At 41.4% G+C, this 27,001-nt stretch overlaps 1 protein-coding gene and 1 long non-coding RNA gene across 5 annotated transcripts in view; one reads left to right on the forward strand and one right to left on the reverse strand.

The window, feature by feature from the left end:
- Window positions 1-25,901, forward strand: part of dcc (DCC netrin 1 receptor) — a 277,076-nt gene extending 251,175 nt beyond the window's left edge. For all 4 annotated transcript variants that reach the window (XM_078955556.1, XM_078955557.1, XM_011482137.4 and 1 more), the window contains exons 28-29: window positions 4,896-5,044; window positions 21,167-25,901. In XM_078955556.1, the coding sequence (XP_078811682.1) occupies window positions 4,896-5,044; window positions 21,167-21,256 (239 nt within the window). In that variant the 3' untranslated portion in view covers window positions 21,257-25,901. The remainder of the gene's footprint in view (window positions 1-4,895; window positions 5,045-21,166) is intronic.
- LOC144996238 (uncharacterized) lies at window positions 3,118-4,979 on the reverse strand. Its single transcript, XR_013659258.1, has 2 exons — window positions 4,858-4,979; window positions 3,118-3,219 (listed from the first exon to the last, which is right to left on the reverse strand). It is a non-coding gene; the product is annotated as an uncharacterized LOC144996238 (long non-coding RNA).
- Window positions 25,902-27,001: the final 1,100 nt, after the last annotated feature.

The following is a 27,001-nucleotide window of genomic DNA, read 5'->3' on the forward strand; positions in this document are numbered from 1 at the left end:
TTTTAATTATGACAATGCATATTCATAAATATTTTACCATAACAAAAACATAAATATGCCAGAATTGGTGCATTCAATGTCAAATGACATCTGTTGTCTTAAGGCAGGTTTCAAGAGAAAACAGAAACATTGGACACATGAAACATTTTTGACTAAAACGAGCAAAAGTGAAAACATGAAGCTTCTACAGAAAACTAAACACAAATTAGAGATGAGCAAACAAACAAAGAAGAAGGTGATCACAACAAACAATCCATTAGAGTACAGCAAACAAGACACAAATGTCATGCAGAAAACTGGAGATGACTGAAATTTAAAGAAAATAATGAATTTATCAACATTCATTTGTTAACATGACGTTAACCGGAAGCCCACAGAGGACTGACGAGACATGAAAACCATAAAAAGTACAGACTTCAGCTTTCAGGGACACTGAGCTTTGTCGAACCACATGTGGAGCATCAGAAGCTTAAACTTGGAATAAATATCAGGGAGGCAGAAATCTTGATTAATGTAAGCGGTTCAGAAATAATAACTTTAACAACCTAAAGAAACCCGAAAGTAAAAATACACCAATCCTCACGTGTTTGAAGAAAAATGTCTGTGCTGATCCATTAAGCCTTTCTACCTCTTTCAAAACTTTAGCCGTAAAAAAAGAAATAAAAATATGTTTGATACATGTTTCTATCCAGACTACAACTTCTCTTAGTGCAGACAGAATGAAAGAAGAGCAGCAGCCTTCTGAATAAAGCGGATGAGAAGCCGTCAAATTCCCTCCAGAGACATGACGTTTCCTCAAAGACGTGTTTCATCTTTAACAGTATTTACTTCAGAATCTTTTTGGGATCAATAACCCTTCCCCTTCCATCCTCACGGCTCTCACCGCTCTAAATCTTTCCTCTGGCTTTGACCCAGAAACAGAGACAGACACCTCTGATGTGAGCCCTGGTGGGCATTCGCACCTCCGCCCTGGCTTGTCTGGTCTGTATTATATTTATTTATACCCTCACCTTTCTCAACAGACAGGCCCCCCACCCCCAACCTCCACCAACCGACCCCCTGAAGGTGCAGCAGGTACCATGACAGTCTGTTCCTGGTTCTCACTGCGGTCCAGAGGGAGCTTCTGCTTTTGGCTCCTTTTTATGGTTATTTGTTTGTTCTATAACAAATGTTTCTTATGTCAGATCAGTCATGAAGAACTCGGTACTGTGAGGAATGGCTTATTATTTTCTTGTGTTTATTAGAGACACCGGAAACCTGCCTGAGTCTCATCCGCTCTGACAGCTAGCTGTTCCAGGTGTTTCCTTTCTTGGGGAACAGAAGTGGATGTTTATTGATCAGGAAGTGAAAAAGAGCAGTGAAAGCAAAGAGAGAGGATTTTCTCAGAAGAAGGGGCCTCAGGATGTGTTCAGACTGCCCCCCCTTCAGTTTTTCTTTGTTTTTTTTCATTTTTCACTCTTAAAGGAGACATTCCTCAGGATGCTGAGTGGAATTTCAGTGATGGCGACACGGCATCATAATGTGCTTAAAGGTCCATCAATCCAAATCGTAACCATCTGTATCCCTTTTGGGGTCACGGGGTCGCTGGAGCCTGTCCCGGATACACCCTGTCAGTTTGTCACAGGGCTCCCAATCACTCCCACACACACACTAACTAAGTGACCAATTAACCTGTGACACACGTTTTTGGATGGTGGGAGGAAGCCAGAATACCCTGAGAAAACACACTAATACTCAGGGAGAACATGCAAACTGCACACAGAAAAGTCCCAGCTGGGTAGGAACCAGGACCTTCTTACTATAGGGTGCCACCGTTCAGCCCTGTGTTTGAAGATTTAGCTCCCTAGTTTTTTGCGTGTTGCTTCCGTGTTGTGGTCGGCAGGTTCTCCTCTTTACAGGACGCATATGGAGTTTTAGCCGTTTTACCCTGTAAACACCGGATGCTGAAAAGACAGCGTTTTTTGGAAATATTGGACATCCAGACAGCTGGTTCAGGTCTTCTATCTCTCTTTAATGTTCTCTTAGTTGCGTGCAGACTTGTCATTTAGAAACATCAATAACATCAGCATTATTGGGTCAAACTGTGCTGGTCAGTAAGTGCATTAATGTCAATATTAAAGTTTTACTTTGGACAGTGACTCATAATACACACTCTCTTTTATAGGTCAACTCAATAGTTTGGCCTAGATTTATAAAGAGAATATAAATAACAAAGACCAACACATTCCAAAAAGAAACTCAAAGCCATTTAATTTTTTAGGATAATCTATATTTAGTGTGTAGCATGCATTGTAGTTATCGCTTAAGGTGGAATTTGCTGTCAGGACTCTTGAAATTGGATAGAAATCAAATAAGTGTTAGTAAAACTCTCCTCTGAGGAACTCAGCAGAATGTTTTATTAAAATCCAGTTTCTTTCGACGAAGGCAGCTGTTGAAGTTCAAGACAGATTTATCTCAGCAAAGTTTTGCAGCACTCATCTGTTCTGTTTGTTGCTTTTGGGTTTTCTTACTTTAACTTATACTCTGGATAATGGATGGATGGATGGATGGATGGATGGATGGATGGATGGATGGATGGATGGATGGATGGATGGATGGATGGATGGATGGATGGATGGATGGATGGATGGATGGATGGATGGATGGACGGATGGATGCATGGACGGATGGATGGATGGATGGATGGATGGATGGATGGATGGATGGATGGATGGATGGATGGATGGATGGATGGATATGCTTTTATTGTCATTGTACAATGAAATTGAAGGTTTTATGCATACCCGTTGCGAGGCTTTGCTCTGGAAAGCAGAAGAATGGAGGTTGGCTGTAGTATCTTTAAGGAAATGAGAAGAACTCAAGTGGAAGGACAGCAGAGGTGAAGCAGACTGTGGTGAGAGCATGTGGTTGGTTTAGAGACAGATGCAAAGCTGAAGGCAGCAGGGATGAAGATGCTGAGGTTCTCTTTGGGGCCAGGATGGAATCCATCAGAGAAACAGATGATGGTAGATGCTCTGGAGATCCATGCAGGGAAACAGATGGAGACGGTTTGAGAGGAGGAACAGGGATGATGATGGTGAAAGGATGCTACCAGGAAAGAGGAGGTCCATGGATGTAGAGGAGGAGGTCCTGAGGGTGGTTGGTGTGAGTGAGGAGGATGTAGAGGAGATAGTTAGATGGAGGCGGACGATTCACTGTGAAGACCCCTATAAGGAGCTGCTAAAAGACAAAGAAGAATGTGTATTTTTGGTAAATGGTATGTACCTTTATATAGTGCTTTCACTATCTTGCTTTAAGGTCAAAAGTGCTTTACAGCCACAGTCACATTCACTCATGAACACACACACATGTACACACTGAACAACAAAACTTGATTTTATAAATAAAAGGTTATTTTTTCATTCAGGACCAACAGAGCAGTTTTTTAAAAAGTAAATGAGATTAAATGTTTATTTCTAGATTCAACACTGGCCTGGCCATTGAATTTCTAGCCATAGATGAGCTTCGTGCCAAAATGATTGACAGTTTTCTTGGCTGGAAGCAGTTAAGCTAAAATTAAAGCAAATTTGATTTAAAAAAACTACTCTTCTTCCATATTTTTATATTCACATCATTGTCTTAAAATGTAAACAAAGCTGTCTATTTGTGTGTTTTTATTAATCCATTGATCCCTTTTTTTGTGTAACTGTTAAGGCAGACAGTGCACTGTACATGTATGTACAACTCTTTGCCACATTTCATGCTTCAAACATAAAGAGATAAAACTGTAAACATATAGTAGTCCAGACCTGAATCCAATGAAGCGAAACTGCTGTTCACAAACACTCTCCATCCAACCTCACTGAGCTCCAGCTGTTTTTAAGGAGGAATGGGTAAAAATATCTGTCTCTCGATGTGCAAAACCGATAGAGACAAACCCCAAGAGCCTTAAAGCTGGAATCACAGCAAACGGTGGAACTAGAAAGTATTAACTTAAGGGGCTGAATCATTTTGCACGCCCAATTTTTCAGCTTTTTATTTGTTCCAAAAGTTTGAAATATCCATTAAATGTCGTTCCACTTCATGATTGTGTCCCACTTGTTGTTTTTTCTTCACAGAAAATTATAGTTTTTTATATTTATGCAATGGAAAACAGAACATGCAACGGAAAACAGAACATGCCACGTAACCTGAATTTTTGTCTCTTGCTTTTATTTCCCAAAGTCTGTCTTTTACTTTCATTTCTTTGACTTTGGCATTAAATGGTTCCATTGAACAGCGGTGACTTTTGACCTTCAAAACCCCTGATCACCGGTGCTCATCCATTTGCGACAGAAATTAAAGATGGCATTCCGTTGACGTGCTGAAATCATTGATTGCACCCACATGACTCTGTGGGTGAAAGAGGTGGCTGTTCCTCTAGGATCCAGGATGTGATTCTCTGTGATTTGGTCTTCCTCTGTCATCACACATGAAGCTCAGTGTTCAGTCTATTACAGCAATAACCTCAAAAATCTGTTTAAATCCTTTTGATGAGACTCATTGCTATTCTCTTGATTATACTTACAAATTCTGTTTGAAATCATTGATTATGCCATCCTCCAGTCTTCAATTATAGCTGACACTTGACCTTTTATACTGAAATCCTTTCCTACCCATTGCCTTCCTGTCACCAGACGTCCTGATTAACCAGGGCTCCAAAATCAGTGATTACACTCAGGCTGTGCCTTCAAATCATCATCAGAATCAATCAGTGATGCTCCCAGTTCTCATATTTTAATGAAATGCCCAAACTCGCCTTTAAACTTGACTGCAGAGCTACTTTTGGTGAAGGGGGTGAAATATTGAGCAATGTCTGTAAAATGATGGAAACCTCACCATTTTGAGGAACGTCCAATGTCTCCTGTCTCTCTCAGGTGGGAGCCTGCCGAAGCCCCAGGTGAAGACGGCCTCCTTGGGTCAGGCCGGGAAAGCTCGCTCCCCTCTGCTGCCGGTCTCGGTACCAACGGCGCCAGATTTACAAGAAGAGGGAGGGGCAAAGCTTCCGGAGGATTCAGCAACTAATGTGAGTCATTTCGGGGTCTATTGCTTTTCTCACAGGTGGAATTCTCAGCAGGTGCAGGTTGTTGGTTTGAATGCAGCAGGAACACTGCTGTAGACTTTCAGAAACAAGCTTCTGTCTGGTAATCCAAACCCAGGTGTGTTGGAGCAGACATGTCAGTCAAATAATGGGCCAGAGGACTGGGATTGGTTGATTTAAAGTAAATGCTGTTTTGAAAAAGTGGAAATTTCTTTAAAAGATTTATTTTTAATTATAAAAATTGGATACACTATATGGTTAAAAAACATAGTTTCCTATAATTGTAGTTTTATTGGTCTAATATGAAAACTTAATCCTGATTACAATTATTTTGGCATAATCCGTCTTCTGCATGTATGATTGAGCAGTTTAATATTATCAAGTGTAGCATTGAAGAAAAACTGCAAACATCTGATGTTCATTAGCTAGAAACCCGTAAAGCTATTCCTGTAACAGTCTGCATGTGGACTGTTGTTTCTCCACGGTGAGACTCAGACGCTGCACCTCTGTCGTGGTGCTGTACCAGGTCCACAGGACTTCTCTGTCTGTGGTAAATACAGCCAGTTTCAAATCCTGGAGGCTGTCTCATTATTATTATTATTATTTAGATCACTTTCTGCTGCTTTACTTTCAGATCCTGATTCATTTGAATTAAAAGTGAATACGCAAAAAAATGTGTTTCTTTTTTCAGGTTTGAATGGTAGTAAATAAATAAGTACGTGAATGAGACTGTGTATGCTCAGTAGAAGGGCATGCATGGATGTCCAGAGCAGTGTTTTTCAACCAGTGTGCCGCGGCACACTAGTGTCCCGTGGGAGACGGTCTGGTGTGCCGCGGGAAATTTTCACTGATGTAAAAACATTCCCATCTCCAGGATATCAGCTCTGTGTTCATCCAAACATCCTGATAAAACACTGAGTAGTTAAGAATATAAAAGATTATAAAATACTTTTTTCTTCCTGTTTATTTGATTCTATTAAAGACACTTTGATCAGAATGGCGGTACCGCGATTTAGCCGTAGCTTCAGCTCCGTTTTTGGAAAAGTCCCGCCCCTTTAACTGTCTCCACCAATCATTCATGGAGACTTAATCACATGTCATCAGTCTGACCAATCAGAAGTGGTAAAGATTTCACTTCCTTGTTCTGATTCTGCTCATAAAGTCTCTCAGTTCTAACAAAAATACCAGCTAAAGCTCGTCTTTAGCGGTGTAGCTTTCCACAGAATCCGGTGTCAGACCGTGAAACAAGAGAACAAAACAATGAAGATCAGAGACGAGAGTCTGTCTGACATCACTACATCTCCCAGGATGCATTGGGTTAAAGTGATAGTGTCTCAGCGTACAATGACTCTTCCCTGTTAAACGTCTTGAAACCACAACGAACACATATCAACATCTTCTTGATGAAATCAGAGGTCAGAGGTCAACAGTTTAGTTCTCCTTCAAGGTTTGTGTTTCTTAACAGTCAAACATCCCAGAGTTTGGTCCAAGTCATCTTTCTGACTGAAACACTTTTCTAACGTCTGGATTATTTTAGATGTTAAATTTAAGAAGAAGTAAGAACAACATTTAAGAAACAGGATGAAGGTGAAACAGACACAATTAAACTGAATTGAAACAATTTAATCATCTAAAAAGAAATAAAACATTTTTGTTAAAGTTTTCATAGTAAAACATTTTTTATTAAGATAAAAGAAAAACTAATAAAACTTTAACATGTTCACTTTTAGTGTAGCTACAGAAAACATCAATATGATGTTTGTGTTTTTGTCTAAAATTTATCAAACATATTGTTTTCATATTGTTGAAAAATGACAGTTGCCTTTGCACTAACATTTAAAAAAATAAAAAAATATTTAAATAGAACATATTTGGTTTTTGTGAGGTTACATTAAATTGCATGTTAATAAACTAGACAGAAAAGCAACTACCAGGGTAAAATGTCAAATAATTTAGTTAAAGATTATCATGGAAAACTAATTTAACTTTTATTACATCTTTTAGAAAAAACAGCTGCAACTTCCAGCAACTTATCACAAAAATGCATGTGAGATTGTGGAGGGACTGTACATCAATACAGAGTATAGAGTTTCTTCTGTTTTCATTTTTGGATGCTGGACTGCCGCGGGATGTTTGTTTAGGAAAAAGTGTGCCTTGGCTCAAAAAAGGTGGAAAAACACTCCAGAGCGTGTTTAACTTCAAAACTATCAAAATCTGTAAAACTGTCTTTCCTCTTAAATGTCAGTATTACTGAGTTACCTTCCTAACATTTTTTATATGCAGATGTGTCAGCAGACATCTGTCCTGTCAGTCTAGAGTGTGCTTTCATTTATTTGTTGCCAAAAGAAAAACATGGCAGTTATTTTGTTACTTTTTAAATGTGCATAAACTCAGGAGTGATGAAGTGGGCGGAGCTGTCAGAAAACACACTGGGTTAAACTGGATGACTTTAATAATGACTAGATAATTGGATTATTATTTGGATTGAATCAATCAGATTAGCAATAGCATTAATTTAACTAACTTACTCTAAAATTCACTGTTTAAGAAATAGTACTCTGGTATGCAAGAGTGTGAACATTGTTGTCTTTATTTTACTAGAGGGAGCAACGAGCTGTCACAGGAAACATCTAATAGTTTATTCCATAGAAACATGTCTGGCAGCTACTGACTTCTTTTTCTATCATAAGGTACATTTTAGAAAAGTTTTGACCTCAACCACGAAATTAAAAGATGAGACTCATAAAATGAACCCCGTAAAGTTTTCAGAGTTAAAAATAACGATGCTGGCTGGAGCCGGTGTGTGTTACTTCTGTTGGAAGACTAGTGGCGTGTTTGAGATGACTTACCTGCAGGCGGGGGGGGGGGGCGGGACAAGGGTCTGAGATGAAGGCGAACACTGAGCTGCAGCGAGACTGAACAGGAGAATTCAGAGCGGTTGGATGCAAAAAACTGTAATCCGGTGATCGAATGATTGATAGTCGGTTTCTTATAGGACCTATAACTATGTGAAACACTGATTAACTGAATTTCCTTTAGAGTAGATATGCTATATAATATGTGAGCAATACATGTAGGTGTTTTTGCAGAAAATGTACATAATGCCAAAATGTCTTTTGATTACTGATACATTTAAAAACCATGAAGGAGGACTGACGCACAAACAAATCAATCTAAATTTACTTAAGAATTTGTGGATTGGTAAAGAGATCTGACTAATACGACTAATCTGACTAATATGGTGGCCGGCTGGGCTCACACTACATACAAAAGAAACAACACAACGGCATTATCCGAAGCACAACGACATAACCGCAGCAACAGCATAAACCGCAGCACAACAGAAATGAGGACTTTCTTTTTCTACCGGCGAAAAAAAACAATTCAGTTTCAAAGTATTCAGCGCTCCTGAGAGTTACGTGATATTTGGACAAGATTAGGGTGTTTTCTTACTAGATAACGTAATTTCTTACAAATATACGTTTGTCTAAAAATATAAATTTACCCAGATCTCCACAGTGAAATATGCATCTAACCCTCTTTGTCTTTTTTGATGAACCTGTCATCCAAACACCAATGCAGAAGTAAACAGTGTTACATACGCCCCCTCCTCCACATGAAACGTCCCATTTCAGCATAAAACAATAAAGATGAATGAAAATAGTCTTATATTAACATTAGAACGTTGAAAATGCCAAAAAGCGTCCTCCTCAGATGGAAGCGTCACACAGACGTAGATCTGGGGCCTCATTTCTAAAACTTTGCGTAGGATTTGGGTCAGAAGTGGCGTACGGATGAAACATAGGACGTGCGTACGCACAGAAATATTCGGATTTATAAAACCGTGCGCACGCACATCCTACGCATCTTTCCCTTAATAAATCACAATCAATTCTAAATGCAGCGCAGCTTTTGCGGCTTCATGACAATGTCAGACTTGCTTTGTGAAGTCTTCATGTTATTTCTGAGAGGCAGTATTGTCATTTTCACGTGTTTCTTCCATCTGCCGACGGTGTCGCCGTTTCTCATTTCACCCGTTTTTGTGCGTACGCCTGGGTCAGAGCTTGCGTGAAGGACCGCACATTTTCCCGTCAAGTTTGCTTTTTATAAATCTCAATTATTGCGTAGAGAGTGGCGTACGCCTTCTTTTGTGCGTACGCCACCTTTAGAAATGAGGCCCCTGGTCTTTGGAGGAGGAAGAAAGGATTGCATTGGACATCTGCAGGGACACCAACGTCTTCATCAACAGCTGCAGAGATCCTGCAAACCACCCATCAATGAATAAAACATTAATAAATCATAAATGAAACAACTGAACTTCCAAACATTTTTAACATTAAGTTTAGTCGGTCTGCTCTGCTGGTGCGCGGCGTTCACCTGCTGCTCTGAGCACTCACTTACACTTTAATCTCGTAAAATTACGAGTTTTTTTCTCTTAAATTTATGGTTTAAAATCTCGTAATTCTCCTTTTTTTCTGTGGCCCTAAAACACCATCGTACTGAATAGTTTGAAACTGAATTATTTTTTTCCGCCGTTAGGAAAAGAAAGTCCTCATTTCCGTTGTGCTGCGGTTTATGCTGTTGCTGCAGTTATGTCGTTGTGTTGTTTCTTCTGTATGTAGTGTGAGCCCTGTCAGCCACCGTAGACTAATGCTGATGTAGCAAATGAAACAAGAACATGTAGTTTTATAAAGTGGATTTTTTTCATTATTTATTCATTTATTATTTATTATTCTTGTGCTTTCAGCTGTCTTGAGGTTTTTATCTGAAGTTTAAAATCCCAGGATGCAGCAGAAAAGTCCCCTGCTGAATGTTGGTGTACGATTCTTTTTGCTCAAGCTCTAGTTCCAGATCAGCACGTCGGTTGGTGACAGCACTGACAGGACACTGTTTCCCACAATGCATTTCGTTTTTGTGGTTTCTGCGGACCGCCCAGGCTAAAAACTTGCAATCACCCGCCCCATTCTTGTGATATTTTTATGATAACTAACATGTAACATCAGAGCAAAAATTACCCAACATGCACTGCACAGCAGGTGATCTAAAACATGCCTATTGTCTGACGGTGGGGTCAACATGCAACATGCTTGTTATAGTGAACTGTTATGGCTTCAGTGACTTTGATTGGAAAATAGCCTTATGATTATAACTGACAACCTGTCAATCACAGGATGGACACTCTGTCTTTATGAATGAGCAGGAATCCCTGAAACCTTCCACCCCCCACCCCCCTCCCCAACCTGGAGAAAGGGAGCTTCTATCAGTTCCAGCTTCTACACTGGGATGAACGTGTAACAGATCTATTGTGTAACAGATCTATAGTGAGCTGCAGATCTGTAAAGCAGCTGGATGTGTGTCGCAAACTATCCACAGATTCCTGAGTATAGAGAAAAAATGAGACAAGAATTCATGTTTGGATCACATAGTCTGAAGAGAGGACATGACATCACACACACCTACACACACACGCACACACACACACACCCACACACACACAAAGAGTCACCTACACAGCTACACAGCTTTGTCACTACACCTGTTTCCTTCCCTCAAGTGTGTTAGGAGGCTTTCAGCTGCAGAATAAAACAGTTCATTAGTGACTAGAGGTGAGGACAAAGAAGGGAAGGAGAAAGTGGAAATGAAGAAACAAGGTGGAGGAAGAAATGGAAGGGGAGGGGGAAATGGCATGGGTGGAGGAAAGGGGAGTAAAGAGAAGAATGGTGGATGAGGTGATGCTCACAAGGTTGAAATGAACTGCAAAGTGAGAGGGTTAAGAAGGAAGAGGGAGATAAATGACTCCAGGGATGATAAAGGGAAGACCAAAATAAAGAAGATGATGGGAGAGGGAGAAGATTGCAAGATCATTTTAAATGAAAAGGAAATCAAAGGGCCGACAAAGACAGACGGAGGGAAAAAAGCTGCTTCTTAAACAGCAAAGGGACTGATAAGGGGAAAAAAAGCACACATTCAGGTGAGACTGTGTAATAACTGGAACATGAAAGCTCAAAGACAATTTAGACTAAAATATGGAAGGAGATGAGCGGCTGCACGCCAGAGTGAAGAACAATCAGATGGAGGGATAGAAGAGGAGGGAAGAGGGAGGTCTGGATGGACACACCGTTGGTTTCAAGAAGAGCAGAAAAATTAAAGAGATGAACCACTAAAACTGACATGAAGGGATGTCGGACATCGGAACCTGTTAAATATTCATGTGTGGTTCCGTGATAAAACAGGGAAGCGTCGCCAAGGCAACCAGAAGAAAAGAGGAGGAAATAAAATTAGGAAAAAGAGGGGGAGAGAAACGGAAAAAAGGAGAGAACGGTACTTCTATAGCAGCAGAGGAGATGCTTCAAGAAGATGCAGAGGAAGAAGAGGGGAAGTGAGGACAGCATGTGAAAGACAAGAGGACAGGAGACGACTGTTGCCATGACAACATAAGTAAAGTGATGCTTTAGAGAGAGACATATTGCTGGTGTAGAAGACGAAGGTGGAGGGGGGGTACAGGAAAAGAGAGGAGAGAAATGGGATGAGAAAGATGAGAGGAGCTGAGACGGAAAATCAGCAGAGAGGCAGCAGTGTGATAAGGACGAGTGGAGAAAATGAGATGGAAAGATGGAGGAGAGGAACGAGAGAAAGAGGGTACTAAAGGTCAAAGCGACTGTCTGCTGCTCAGTCTATGTAATCGATTGAGTCTTTTCCCATCAGCCCCCTGGCCTATCCATCACACACACACCTAGGTTGTTAGTGGGCTGCTACACAAGCTGAATAACTCATGTGAGGAAGGCATAAATGAGCATCTATAATGCCGCTGTGCTGCTGAAACACTGGAAGAGACGGAGGGGATCACTTGACCTACGCTTACGTGAAGAACTGTGTCATACCGCGTTCTCCAAGTACAGGAGCTTCCCTTTCAGTGGAGTGTTTTCACGTTTAAACCCAACTTTGATTCAAACTTTGGAATGGGTGACAAATGGCCGCACATTGACTTGTCCATCTATGGATGTCCTTAGCAGCCATTCCAGCTCGGGTCAGCCATTCCTTTGACAGCTGTCCTTGTCAGAGTAAACGTGAACCAAGGCTGAATCTGGATTTGACAGAGGACTGATGGCATCATGCGTCCTTTCCACGGGCACAGGACCTTCTGCTCCACTTTACGCCTAAAGAGGTTTACATAGTTAACATTAACCCTTGTGCTATCTTAGATGACCCCCCCCCCCCTTCCATTGACGTGTTCTCCCTACCATGACAAAGGTGGATAAAGGTGGAAAGATTTCATGTAATCCATGGACACCAGTGAACTGTCTAGTGGGTCTAGATGACCCAACTCCCAATGGTAAAGTGCCTAGGATAGAACAAGGGTTACGGGAGTATTCAGACTGGAAAACTCCTTTATTCCGGATCGAGTCCTGAATCTTGCGTTTGGTCTGTATGCAGACTGGCATCAAGCGGCCTATTCTGTTACGGACCAAAGCTTGTAAACAAAACCACATGACTGAAGATCTCATCAGTCATTGGCCAGGACCTGCGAGGGTTGATCAAAACAACAGGAGAAACACGGACGTGCTGCGCTTTACAATTCCGATCGGGACGGTTAACTTATTCAAATTTAATATTTCGGTGAGCAGTTTTGATTTTTGTACGGCGGTCCGTGCTGCAAGACGGTTACTGGCGAGCAGACGTGGCGTGTGTGCTTTAACTCAGAGGATACTAACAACTGCAGTGATGAGGAGACGTCAGGTATGACGGCACGCTGAAAGTGATGTGATGTATAGATTGTCATAAACAGTGAAAAGTGATGTGGATGATGTTAAAAAATGTTTTATGAGCCTGAATTCATCCCACCACATTTCAAGGAGTTGCTGTGTTTCTAACAGAATTCTGTTAAAGAACTACAAGGTAGCTTTTAGGATGACGTCACAGCAGCGTGTGCCGCATAACGAGACACAGAAAAGCATGTAAGAAGCGTTTTCAGCGATGTTAAAATAAACGTTTTCACAAATAATCAGTTGGACTCTTTTTTTCTATTTGATAACACGACAATCGTGATTTTACATTTGTCCGAGGCTCTTCTGTTGCTTCATTTCTGCTCTGTTTACGTCGGCTACGGTGGCCATTTTGGTCCAGCTGTTCCGCTCCGAGGACGGATTGGAATCAGACTGAGAAATCTTAGAGCTCAATCCGATTGGAAATGACCCGAGACCACCTCCAAAGATGGGTCAGGGTCCTCTCTGGTGCATTCAGATTGAAAATCTGTTCCGGATTATTTGGGGAAACAAACTCTGGTTCACTGTTAGGAAACCAAATGTGTCCAGTCTGACTACACCCCCAAAAACACATATTGTGCTCAGTTATTCGGGTTGCAAAATAAGTCAACCATACTAATTCAATATATTGTTATATACCTAGCATTTTAGATTTTTTTAGCAACAGTAAACTGATAAATGTCTAGAGCAACAGCATCCTCTGAAAGGCAGCTTTTCTCACTGCCATTGAAAATGGTTGGTTCTTCACTCTTGAGCTGTTGTTCTCCCGGCCTCGTTAGCATGATTTAAGTGAGGACTCCTGATAAATTCATGGTATAAATCCCTACAAGTCACACTGTGACCGCTCATGGTTGTAGTTCGGAATCCTGAGTTTAGCCCTTAAGATAAATTGGATGGAAGCTAAAGAAGATCATGGAACAAACGGTGTTGAAATAATTAATTTTATTGATAAGATTTTCTTTCTATCATAAATTGATGGTATTCATGTTTGTGAACACAGGTTTACCTACTGTGTTCTTTCAGACGGCATTATATATAGTTCAGTAAGGTTTAAAGATGGAGGACATACATGAAGAAAATTCAGATTAAAACTCCATGTCTAAGTATTTATTTTTTCAAATCGTTGTGAACCTGGAGCAGATGATAAAATGCTGTTGGTACAAACCTGTAGCAGTGATGTACTGTTGGTGCCACAATCATTGGACCAAAGTCTCTCAGCTCCGCCCCTTTCTGATTATCCACCTGCAGACCAACAGATCCATGGACCTCTTTGTTTTGCTGGTCTGAGCTGGAATCTGGATCAGAACTGGACGGATGGATGATCGGACACTGATCACCATTTTTTTGTAAATTCTAGGTTGGGGTAATGAGGGGCTGTAAGCTAGTGGGAGAGCATGTGAACAAAGTGATGATAGGAAGTGCTTCACAAAACAGGAAAGTGCATTAAAATCACTATACGTAACAGTGCAAAGATTAACAACATACATAATGATTATAAATTTTACTTTACAAGAAAGGAGAGAGAAAAGAAAATGAAAATCTGTGTGGATAAGGACCCTTCAGATATATAGATGGCTAAACAGGAATGTTTTGAGTCTGGAATTGAACCTTAACATGGTAGAGGCCTGTCTCACAGCCTCAGGGAGACTTAGACTGAAACGCTGATTCCCCTTGTTTTGTGCTGACTCTGGGCCCCCACAGGAGGCCGGTCCCTGAGGTCCTCAGAGTCCCAGATGGTTCACATGGCGCTGACATGTCAGAGATGTGCTTTGGTGCAAGTCTGTTCTTTGAGCTACAGGAAGCCTGTGCAGAGACCTGAGCACAGGACTGATGTGACGGTACTTCCTGGTTCTAGTCAGGACTCCAGCAGCAGCGTTCTGGATGTACTGAAGCTGTTCTACAGCTGGTTTGGGGAGGCCAGTGAGCCGACCGTTACAGTGATCTAACCTACTGGAGACAAATGCGTGAATACGTATCTCCAGGTCTGGCTTTTACACTATGTTTTTGATTTTGGCAATGTTTCTTGGATGGTAAAATGCTGCTGATGTCACTGTTGAAGATCAGGTTCAGGTTTCTGACTTGATTTGAAGCTTTAAGAGACAGAGAGTGAAGGGAACTGCTGACACTTTCTCTCTGTTTCTGTGGACCAAAGACTATGACTTCAGTCTTGTCTGAGTTTAGACGGAGAAAGTTGTTTTGCATCTAGGAACTGATCTGTTGGTTGAAACAACTGAGGGAATCCACTGGCCCACATTGACCTGCTGTCAGTGACACATAGAGCTGAGTATCGTCTGCATAGTTGTGATAAGATATGATAATACTGCGAATTAACTGACCAAGTGGCAGCATGTAGAGGTTGAACAAAAGGGGTCCCAGGATTGATCCCTGGGGCACACCACAGTTCAAGGCCATGCAGTCTGAGACACAATCCCGAATCTCAACAAATGTTTTCCTGTCTTCTAGAAAGGACTTGAACTAAGGGCAGAGCCAGAAATGCCATCCCAGTCTTGGAGTCTTTGTAAAAGGATCCCATGACCAACAGTGTCAAAAGCAGCGCTCAGATCTAGCAGGATTAAGACAGAGACTTTGCCATGAAAAAAAATGAAGGCAGGCTTACTCCATGCCCACAACTCAGAGGTGGTTTTCTGATGAACTCCTGCCGCTCTGAAGAAACTATGTCTGATCTGGGCTAAAAACGGCATCATCTGGAAGACCACTGGGAACGCTGTGATAATAAATCAAAAGATGATTGTTGTGGAACTTTAATGGAGTTTTTAAGCATCAGCAACCAACAGAGGAAAAACTGCGAAAACAAAACTTCACAAATGATCTTCGTTCTATATGTGGAAAAACAGAGAAGTTTTGGTTAACGACTCTGCAGCAGGAAGCCTTTAAGTGTCTGCATGAGAGCTTACTCCTTTTTTATTGAGATGACAAAGAAAAAAGGCTAAATTGTGCTTTTTTTCTGAGGTTTGGGAATTTCTTAAACAAATATATCGCACATTCTCTGCTCGACAGAAATGGGGCGATCTGCGTGTCCAGCAGGGATGCCACAAGTCCTGATCGCAAAACCATCAAACCGAATCCAGGGGAAAGTGAATCAATCAGTCCTATTCAGTTCATTTCAAGAACAGCTGTGCAGCCAGAATCTGCAAACAACAGCAGATGAGCAAGGGACCTGAAGAAGGTTAGGAGGCGTGAGCTTCTCCACTGCGGCAGAAAGCCTGGTGGGGCGAACCAGCTGTTTGATAAAGGACACTTTGTCTGTGATTCCTCCATGTCTCACTGATCTCCTGGGGTAGCAGGGTAGAAAGCTTGACTCCAGGCCACGGTTACCTGTCCGCATGAAACAGTCACGATGTGCTCTGCTAACTCTGCTCCACTGGAATGGATTTCAGACAGATTATAGAGGATTGTGAATCCGGGTCAACAGGCCATAAAAGATAGCAGAATATCACAGAGAAACACGGAGCATCGACAGACATTTTATCCCATCGATGAAGCATTTATGACTCGCTGAAACTCGGCCGCTACGGGTCAGCACGCAAGACCAGGAGGTCAGCAGGCTTTTACAGGAGTTTTTTATCCACCGTTGTGGTTTTTATAATAGACTTTTTGTCCGTCCAAAGCGGGGACTCTCTGGCAGTCCAGAGCTGTGAGATTAGCTTTTATGATCTCATTTTAAATGAAAGCAGAAGGTCTAAAGGTCACCGTGTCTATTATACAGATAAAGACAGGCTCTCAGGAGCTGTTTGTCCTTTACATCCCTTTTATGTGAGTCTTCACCGCTGTCATGGGACCTTTTCAGAAGCCACACGTGGATATCTAAAATTTCAGGGACAGAGCACAGTGAGGCAGAGATGTGATGGAAGACTCGCCTTCTTCTTGAGCAGACTGCGTCACTGATTCAGCTTGTAAATTGCATTTAGAGAAAGATCCAGCAGCTTCTGATTAAATCACGCCGTCATTGCCAAAGCTCATAGAGGACAAAATAGAAGAACGGACAACAGACAAATGAGCACAGTCGAAGCCTGCGTGGGGCATTATTAGGTGAAGCATAATTTGGGTGTAAATTACTTGTGACAGGCAGACATATTAGGTCTGGAGTCTGGCTGATGCTTTCAGAGCCACACAACAGCAAATGTTTGGTAAGCTGTGTTTGGCAGAGTTTCAACGCTTGAAGTTTTAGTTTGTATAAGAAACGCCAATGTAAAAGAAAAAGACTTTAAAATTAAATTTATAAATCAAATAACCGATCAAAACATTTTAAAGTCTTTTGAAATGGAATGAAAATCCGAGCTGAGCTTTTCCTGTCAAATCAGTTTAACTAGTGGACTGGTTGGAGCTGGTGGATGGAGATGAGCTGTTGGTGCTCTGACTCGATTGATCACCGCTGATGTTTTTAACAGAGGCAATGCAGAAATCCATGTTCGCCTAGAGGATGTGTTGAGCTGTCCTGAGGCAGAAACCAGTCAAAGGTTTTGCCCGCATGACTGTCAGCTCCGACTAAAAGCTTCACCCGGACCGGACTGATATCGGACTTTTCCCATGTGGATCGATAGTTTTCAAATTCCTCTCAAAGGTTTAGTCGTTCAGAAGACAGGAGGCTGTAGCAACACAATGAATGTAGGATTTTCCAGATTGTGTTTTTTTAATTACTAGACAATACTAATCATACATTTATTTTACAAATATAGTTCTGTGTGTTCTTTTCTCTGAGACATTTGGGTATAAACTGAGACTGTTGAACTTTAATAGTATTAATCAGTCAAGAGGAGAGATGAGTCTAAACAGTTAAATCCATTCAGTTCTACAATATCGGAATCTGAAAATCGGAAGTGGTTGTCATCTTAAAGGTTAGAATAGAAAGAAATGTTCACTTTTGTGTAAATCCAACACTTTTTTTTCTGATTACTTTTTTGTACTCTGACTTTTTCAGTTGTGGGCTGCATGGTGGTGTAGTGGTTAGCACTTTCGCCTCACAGCATGAAGGCCTGGTTCAAATCCCAGCCGTGACGTTTCTGTGCGGAGGTCGCCTGTTCTCCCCATGGATGTTTGGATTTTCTCCAGAGACTTCGGCTTCCTCCCACAGTCCAGAAATATGCCGCACCTGTTAATGGATCACTTCTAGGCCTTGTCACACAGTCTCTACATACATTTAGCTCATTTGCCACATATGAAATGTCGGTCTTTCGTGATACATGCAGGATCTACGTCATTCATACGTTTTTCTTGTGTTCATCGTTCGTCGAGGTCTCTTGAGGGGCCGGGTAAGGCACATGCGACTCTGAAAGCACGCCTGGCCCCTCTTGCAGATGTCCCCAGCTACACCTCTCAACTGAGGTCCCCCCGTCTCTGTGGCAGCCCCCCTCCCTGCCTTGTATGGCACCAAGCAGCTTACTTAGAACTGGTGCGGATCAGGGGAATGCCACTGTTTAATGAAAACAAAGCATCGCGAGTGCTGGCCGAGGGAGCTGACCGTGGTGCTGAAGCAATGTCATTTTATCTGAATGTTAAAGTGAAGAAATTTAATGAAGCGAGGTGTCCGTGTTCACCTAAAGAACCACAAGTTTTATGACTTTTTCAACGTATATTCACGTATGACCAACTTTCCTCTGTGCAACATGCACAAAATGTAAATAGCGGTATTGTGGCACGCCCTTATGTGTGACTGTGAGTGTGTGGAGTCCAGAGTGTAGCCCGCCTTTGCCCAGCAGTAGCCAGGGCAGGCTCTGGTCACTCCCTGACCCCGAAAGGGATCCAGCAGGTTAAAAAAGGATGGATGGATGGATGTTTCATCTATCAGTTAAAATTATATTTATGTATATTAAAGCTTGTTTTTGACAACTTTTGTAAATATTTGTAACTTTTAACACCAACATGACATTTTTGATTGATCTCATGCAGCAGGCCTCATCACTTTAAGCGCCCTAATGAATAAAAGCCCTTATTGAAAGACCAGTCCGCTTACTATATGTGGAATGCTTATATCAGAGGCTCAGGCACCATCCACACTACATCTGCACCCATTTGAAGAAATTGCTGTGTAACAAAACCTTCAATCTAAGCGGGAGTGCTGTAGGCCTGGACTGGCTTCTCGCAGCATTCTGAGGAGACTACTGAATATGTTTTTTACAACTCCAAGGACAAACTGTGCATGAAAGCCGCACTCAATGTTGCTCTCCAGAATAGTTGGGTTGTGAAAGATGTGCACTTGACTGTCACTTACTCTCACACATATAGTTAGCAGTACTTAAGTTGGCGTGCTCAAAGGAGACAGCGTGTACTGGACAGAATGCACCATTACCCATAATCAGAGAGTAACATACAGCCAGTCCGCCTTCTGAATTCTGATCACCAAAAAGACTTATAGAAGTGAGATGTGCCAATGATCGTTCTACCTTTGATTGTGACCATTTAAGGGAAGCCGTGTGAACGCCGCTTCCGCTTGATCCCATTCCAGCTCCCTGCCGTGGTAGATTGGCCAGCACAGTCAACAAAAAGCCACTTTTAATTTCAACTCCACTTTGGAAAGTCTGTGCTGCAGTGTCCTCTGTGCTTAACCAGCGACAAAAACTGGAGATGGCATTTATCTGAAAGTGCCCTGTTCTGCATAGAAAGGAGCCCAAACTGGTGTTTTGTAATCAGTTTTTAGAGGCGACAACCTAAATATGAACATTTGCAATTCCCTAAAGCAGCTGCAGACTGTTCCATTTTTCTTTAAATTATAAAAATGTGTCTATTTACCTTGTCATAAAGAGTAAAAAAGGATTTCCAAATTAAGGAGACAAACGTGTTCTTAGATCTTTGAATGTACAGTAAACACAATTTGTGTTTGGTAGATCAACTCCACAATGCCTGGTCAATCATTATTGTTGTTATTATTAACTGTATATGAAGTGCTATCTTTCTGCTTTTTTAATAGAGCTGTGGTAAAAAAGGTAATTTCTCCTTTGTGGGATCAATTACAATTTGCTTTTGCTTTAAATGGTTTTCCTTTGCGATACAAAATAATCAACAAACGCACATTTCTTTCCTTTTTTTGTCATTTGAGGCTAAACTTCTTTTTTTGTATCATCGTTCACACACAAAGACAATTTTTAAGCGCTTACATGTTTACATTGGGATTTAAAGTCACGCTCAGTTTAGCTGCAGACAGTCAGAACCGTGTGCACATGTACATCATGCTGCCATTTGGCCGCACAGGGCTGCTTTGAAGGATCTCACAATAAAAGTACCAGAGTTTGGCTAACCAAGAGATTTTACATTAAAGAGCTCATAGTAAAGAAACAAAAAATCCATTGGATATGGTCTTGAATTAAATGAACTTTAAACAACGACATTAGGGGGCGTAAATAAAAGAACAGCTCTGAAGTCTTCATCTTTCCTCATTTCCCCTGTTTTGGTTCAGAGAACCTCCACTTTCTGTAATTGATTAGTTGGTTGTAATGAAAACATTTCAGTAATCATTATTGAACATTACAATGTAAAACTCATTGGTTTTTATTAAGAGATCTTTTATTATTTTACCACCATCAAGTTCACACGTGTTTGGAATTATTCAATCACCTGTTGATCCTTAACTTCTCTTATCTTCATATCCTGAAATCAGAGTTTCTTTCTACATTTTCTTGAATATTTGGATATTTGAACATTGAGCTCATTAATCTAAAGTTTGGTGCCACACACCGACACACAGAAACTTTTCTTTGTGGTTCTTGATAATTTCCCCGCCCAGCAAGGCCAAGTGGGCCCCAAATGACTTGAAAGTGGGAAGAAATATTTGGTCCCGGATGGGTTTGTCCGCGGTTTCTGTGGGGGCTTCACCTGTGTTTGCCCACATTGACTTAGGTTGGCACTCAGTGGGCCGGCTCACTATGCCAGCCAGCCGCCTGGTGGACAGCACAGCCTGTTAGCTCCCTACGCTGCCCACTGGGCTGATTTAGAAGTTTCTACATCTCCTCAGTTTGTATCCTCCTACTTTTGGATTTCTGATATCTTTATAGTTGATGAAATGATTCTTCTTTCAACTCTTTAATAACATTTTACTAACCTTTGGTATTTGTAGAATCGTCTTTAGTCCTTCAGAACTATCTTGTAATGGATAAAACTGCTGCTTTTCTTTAGAATATTAGTACAAATGTGTTTTCTTGATTGCCCATGCTATGCTGTCCTATTATTCACATAAAGGCAGAAATTAAAGCTTAATGAGAAAAGCTGGCGGTCCCATGAGCATTTGGTCGGAGCACTAACGTTGTTAAATTTGACTTCATGTGGGGAAGCAGCTATGTTTCTCCATGCATTTAATGAATGAACTGACGGCCCACATTTCCTTGTTTTTCAGGTTTACGAGCAGGATGACCTCTCAGAACAGATGGCCAGTCTAGAGGGGCTGATGAAGCAGCTCAACGCCATCACTGGCTCTGCCTTCTAACCTGTGATTCCAGCCCAGTCTGTAATCCTGGACCTGTGTGGAAACCTAAACCAGTCTGGATGTCACCCTGTGTCCACTCCCTAAAGCAGCAACAGGTCAACCTGGGTCTGGAAGAGCCCCTCTTTGTGTTTAGCTTCTGCTGGTCTAGACTTCTGTCTTCTGAGACTAGGGTGGGAATAAGGAGGATGGGACTTAAGATAAACACTACCATGGAACATTGTTGCTCCAACAGCAGATTCAATGCGGACGGTCTTCTTTAGAAGCCCTTCTAGACTGTTCAAGCTCAAACACTAAACTGGAAAGTGAAATGGCGCTGCCCTGGACTTGATGGAACGGGAGGATGGGGGTACAACAGCCCAGCAGGGACTACATTCAGTGACCCCTCCTATTCTTCCTAATTGTGGTATTTATTAGAATCCTCTCAAATGAGCTCTCCTCAGTTCTCTTACTGTGATTGTACCTCACACATTTTTTAGTCGTTGTTGAAAGTGTCCAGTCATCCTTTGGTTCTGGAGGTTAACTCTGCACATTTCAGAACTGTGCATTTGGTTTGAGACAAGAATCGACAGTTTTGAAAGAGAAAACATCCTTCAGCACCCCCAAAAAGTCTTTGTTTGGTAGCATCGGAAGATCTCACTGTTCTACGGTTTTAAAATCCTCTATAACTTTTTATTTTTCACCTAAGAACATTTTTTTTTCTCTGAACAGGCCAATCCCTAATTCAAACACAGCCCTGCATCTCTTTATTCTTCTAAAACCTATTCATTATTGAAATTTGGAGGATGGAGTTGAGTTTCAAAAATGTGGATCCATTTCCAGCTTGTTTTTTTTCTAGGCTGTACAAACTCTTTGCAGACTCCCACAGCTCTGCTCTTCACCCTGACCTCTACTCACAGTGCTGCCACGTCATCCTCATCTGTGAAGGCATACTGTGACTTTCCTCCTTTATTCTTTCAGTCTCCGTCCAAAATATGGCCTGAAAAACTATGAATGGAATTCAAAGGACCAGTGGTAATGGATACCTTAGAATGAATTACAGGTTAGTGCTGAACGAAGCATCACCCAAGGTGACAGAGTCCAGGCGTGGCCGTCTTGAACGTGGTACACGCTTAAGTCAGATCAGGCGCTGAAGCACGTGGTACGGCCGTCTGTGAGCTCCTGCCTATTGAGTGAACAAATACCTTCATATATGTTATAAACAGGACTAACAGAAGAGCGTGACCGTCTGCAACTCCCTTCTGTTTCCCACCTCGGAAAGGTAACACCTTCAGAAGTCCAGAAAGAAGTCGGGAACCTTCTTCTGATGCCCTTTAGCTGACGTTGACACTCCGTAGAAGTTATCCCAACCAACAGCTATCAAGGTTGCCGTTTGTGCTGCAAGCCACAGATATAAACAGAAGCTGCTTCTCATTTCAGAAAGTACAAACAGAAATGGAAAAATGACTAAATCAATGAAACCACATCTGTACTGTAGAGAAAAGACTAACCAGAACACTCGTGCATTCTGGGTACACGTTTCTCTGGAGGACTGCACGCCGGCTGCACGCCGGTTTTTTGGAGTTAATGGCGGGAAAGTCAGAGCTGCTTTGGGATGTTATCACACCTGTCATGTGGCTGCAAAGGACATAACCGGAGCTCTAAGCAAAGAAACACAAAGCAACTCTGAGGTCAGAACTGTTGGGATAAAAAAGGAATAGATCTGCGGCTTGAACAGACAAAACATTATTTTGTCTATTTGATGTTTGCAAAGCTAAACCATAAAATGACTGCCGTTTGTTTTTCTGGGGAAACAAGAAAAGTTGTCGTCTGATGAGATGCATTCATGATCTGCTGAAAATTGGATCAATTTTTCAAACTTTTATTATTTTTGAACATTTGATTTGCCATAAGTTGAACACATGCAGTCTGCACTTAGGGTTCTGTTTGATACAAAAATAAGAGAAAAGAAAAAGAAATATCAGTATGACATATTTCACAAAGTATATTTTTGCAGTTGCTGTTAAGCCAGAACTAATTTTTTCTTCTGTTTGATTTAATGTTTGTGCAGAAAACGACTTCACCCAGAGTGGGAAATGATTGTCCACAGTTTTCATCACACATTTACCTCCTCTAGTTAACTTGGATCATTTGGAGTTTTGTTCTGAGTAGAAACTCCAAAGGAGGAGAAAACAGTTTCCACTAAAGGATTTCAAACCTGCAGAATTTGACCTTTAACCTGAGAACTCTGGGAAATGTAGTCAGCCAGGCAGCCAGATGGTGAGTTTTTTTTTTTTTTTTTCTTTTCTTTTTTTCAAGCAGCTAAATTGGAATTCAAAGTAGAGCAGGAAATGGTTTTGCAAAAAGAATGGGATGTGTCATTTCCTCATTACGTTTATTATTCAAACAAGATGTACACTGTGAAAAAATCCAAGCAAAATTTTTGTAAAATATGATACAAACTCTTGTTTCTACACTGCCACAGAAATCCACTTTAGATTTTCATTACAATTTTATTTAACAGAAAACAAAAGCTCAACGGGAAAGCATGAGATAAAAAGGGCCAGATATGTGTCTTTGTGAGAGCAAAACAGGAAGTCAAGGGACTAACACGGCACACATCAATTAAAAAAGGGAAAAGAGGACATCAGTGTTCGGATTTCATTGTGTCACCGAGTCACCATATTGTAATTTACAGACCTTTATCTTTCGGTGATGAAAGGGAAAAGCCGTGGGGAGACGGAGCGCTGCCGGAGGAGCCGCATTGATATGCAGGGCGGTCGGTATGTGTGAGCGAGGGCACAGAGGTATGAGGCCGTGAATTCATTAGAATGCCGTTTCTAATATTAGGATTCAAACTCACGCTCGCTGAGCTGTTATGTTGGTGAGGAAAAACCTTAGAGCTGAAAGCGAACGTCTCACCGCGCATGTTGAAATGTAAAGGTGTGTGGGCCGCCTGCATGAGGATTGAACTCATCAGCAGGTTCTTGGAGGGACGTCCTCTCCACGCCCGGTCCACAGAGAGCTGCAAACAGATGAAAGGGCAAACATGGTGGGCAGGAGTAAATTGCTTTACACCTATAAAAAGAAACACTTTGAAAGAACAGGTTATCTAAAAAAAAAAAGATTTGAATGGCTTTAAAAAAAACAAATGCTGACTAACCTGACAGAAAATGGAGAAGCTGCCTTGGTCCCCCTAGCAAAAAAAGTAAGGAAACTCAAAACATCACCCTCATTATCATAGTGGCAAAACTTGCCTTATAATTACACACAGTGGCACGCTGTTCTCATATTCACTCTTTGTTACTCGGCCAACAAAAGCCCTAAGGAGGCAGACGGACTCGATAGAGACATTGGCAGGGGTAAAAAGGAGGGAAGTGATGGAAAAAGAAACCGGTTTTGATCCATAAGAGCCACCTCTGGTTGATGGTCAGAGTTTCTTCAGTTTGGGAAACCAGGCAGAAGTAAAACATTACAAAACCCAGCATTTAGCCTGAGCGCCTGATTAAATCTGAATTTCCCTGAGGCTGTTAAAAATTCTCCTTGATTCTGATGATGTGTCCTGAGACGTTTGATGTTAGATGCTGAGACTCTTCCAAACTTTAAGGTCTTTTCATGTTTAGTTATAACAAACTTTCAATGCCCATAAGTGTTTTATCTGTGAGGGAGTTGTGAGGCCTAACAGCCGGTTTCGTTCTCTCTTTTTTAACCTAAATGGGAGGTTTTCCGTGCATTGTCACTGGTGTTTCTCCCTCTAATTTCTTTTGCAAACGTATTTAAAGGCTTGCATTGTTAAAATGCGTTCTATCATTTTGTTCTCACAGCAACGTCTCCACAAGTAGCAGATCAGATGACCTGCTCTCCCAGGCCTTTATCTACAATGACTTTATTCTCGAACAGCTGTTGGAAACAATGAGGAGCTTGAGCATTTAGTGGTGGGAGGCGTTGTCTTAAAATGTCGCATTTCAAATCCCCAAAACCGTCCAAATGTCGGTGTTTGTTGTAAAAACTCCACCTGCTTCACCCGCTGACAGGAAAGCTCCTTTCAGACTCTGCTCTGCATGTCTGAGAACAGTGGTTCTGATCCACCACATGTGCAAAAGAACTGCGGTCAGACTGGACCCGTCCTTTCGCCTTTTCCGGTGAGTCTCCATAGATTTGGTTTTCCAGATCAACTTTGGAAAATAACCCTGACGGAACAAAGGCACATTTACGCCGACATTGTCGATGGCTTCACACATTACAAGCCCTGATGATTTGTTTCCCGTTTTTAGATTTACACGCACAAGTCAAAAATCTTGAGCCAAATATAATCAGAGAAAGCAGTTTGAAAGGGTTGGACTTGCATTGGAAAGTCTGTGTTTTCCAATTATGTTTTTACCTTCTTCCCATTCCTGGTTTGACCTTCAGCATCAGATTTTTTTCTGCTTATTTTATTTTCATGGAAAACAGTAGAGAAAGCTTTTATTTAAATGACTAAAAATAGACCGCTTTGTCTCTCTGTTGCACTTTAGCACCATTTTTTATAGCTATAATAAATAAATAATTAATACTATAGTGTCGTTCCCAACAAGTTAGAGTAGAACAGCTTCTGTGGAGAAGAGGAACCTGCTTTATTCTGATAGTTTTAGCCAGTTTTTGTTGTTTTTAGTAAATGTAGGTCCAAAAAGCTTTCATGAATTCCTGCTACGAATATGTATTACTTAAGTACACTTTTATTTACTTAAACTGTGGCCGATAAAAACCCGAAGCATTCTTCATTTGTCCAGGCTAACCACAATAGTTGTCCTTTTTGTGCCTAAACAAACTATTTCAATCGAAACAAATTCTACATTCAGTGTCAGAGAGTCAGTTTGAGACTTTTCCGCTGTGATCATTATTTATTTAAATGTCCTTAGTGTAGCATTATTATTAGCATTTAAGTTAGTTACATGCAGATTAGTATCGAAGGTTTCTGCTTAAACTCCCACTATGGTTTTTTCCATTTTAAAATGGCTAAAATCAAAGAACCTGTGTCGTTTTTTGTAGAGGTTTTCTGCAGCATTGCAGGAGTTCAGTAGGAATTTGTTTTTGGGTTGTGGACTGTTGGTGCAGAAATTCACTCTGCTATTTTCCCAGCATGCCTTGGTTTACAATCTCCTTGCTACCAATCAACAAGCGCCTCACAAGCCCAAGTTCACATTAGCAGAGCAAAAAAAAAAAAAAAAAAAAACGGCGAGCGATGTCGGCGGTAGCCAGCCGCACACTTCAGTGTCAGATGGCAGCTCAGACGAGGAAAATCAAGTCGTTAATGTATTTTTCCGTCTGCAGTGGAGGATTTCGAATTGAAACGGAGAAGGAAGACTTTGGTCCGCCCGTGGCAGTGACTGCATCATAAACCAGAGCCTGTTAAACATCCGTTATTCACCTGCTCCTGATCCAACGCGATTTGGACAAAGAAATAATTAGAAATGCCAGATATGCAGCTCATGTCCTCCATAACATGTCACCAAAAACAGCATTTTCATTGCAGTGGGTCTTTACAGGTACAGAAAATGACAGCAAGAGTAAAGACATGGGATTCCATCCACTGTGAGGAACTTGTGCTTTCCAGAACAAAACATCTTGGTGTTTTTTTGGATCGCTCCCCCATTCTGATTGGAAAACGAAACCATTTTATCGGTTCCAGCGGCACTGCTGTGCCTCTGTCTTTTGTCCTGCTCAAGGTTTCCGGTGCCTTGTACGAGGCAGGTGTGTTTTTATTCTTTATTCATTGAACTCTGTGGATTC

The sequence above is a fragment of the Oryzias latipes genome, chromosome 12 (assembly GCF_053564925.1).
Source record: "Oryzias latipes strain Hd-rR chromosome 12, Olatipes_Hd-rR_3.1".
Classification (NCBI taxonomy): Eukaryota; Metazoa; Chordata; class Actinopteri; order Beloniformes; family Adrianichthyidae; genus Oryzias; species Oryzias latipes.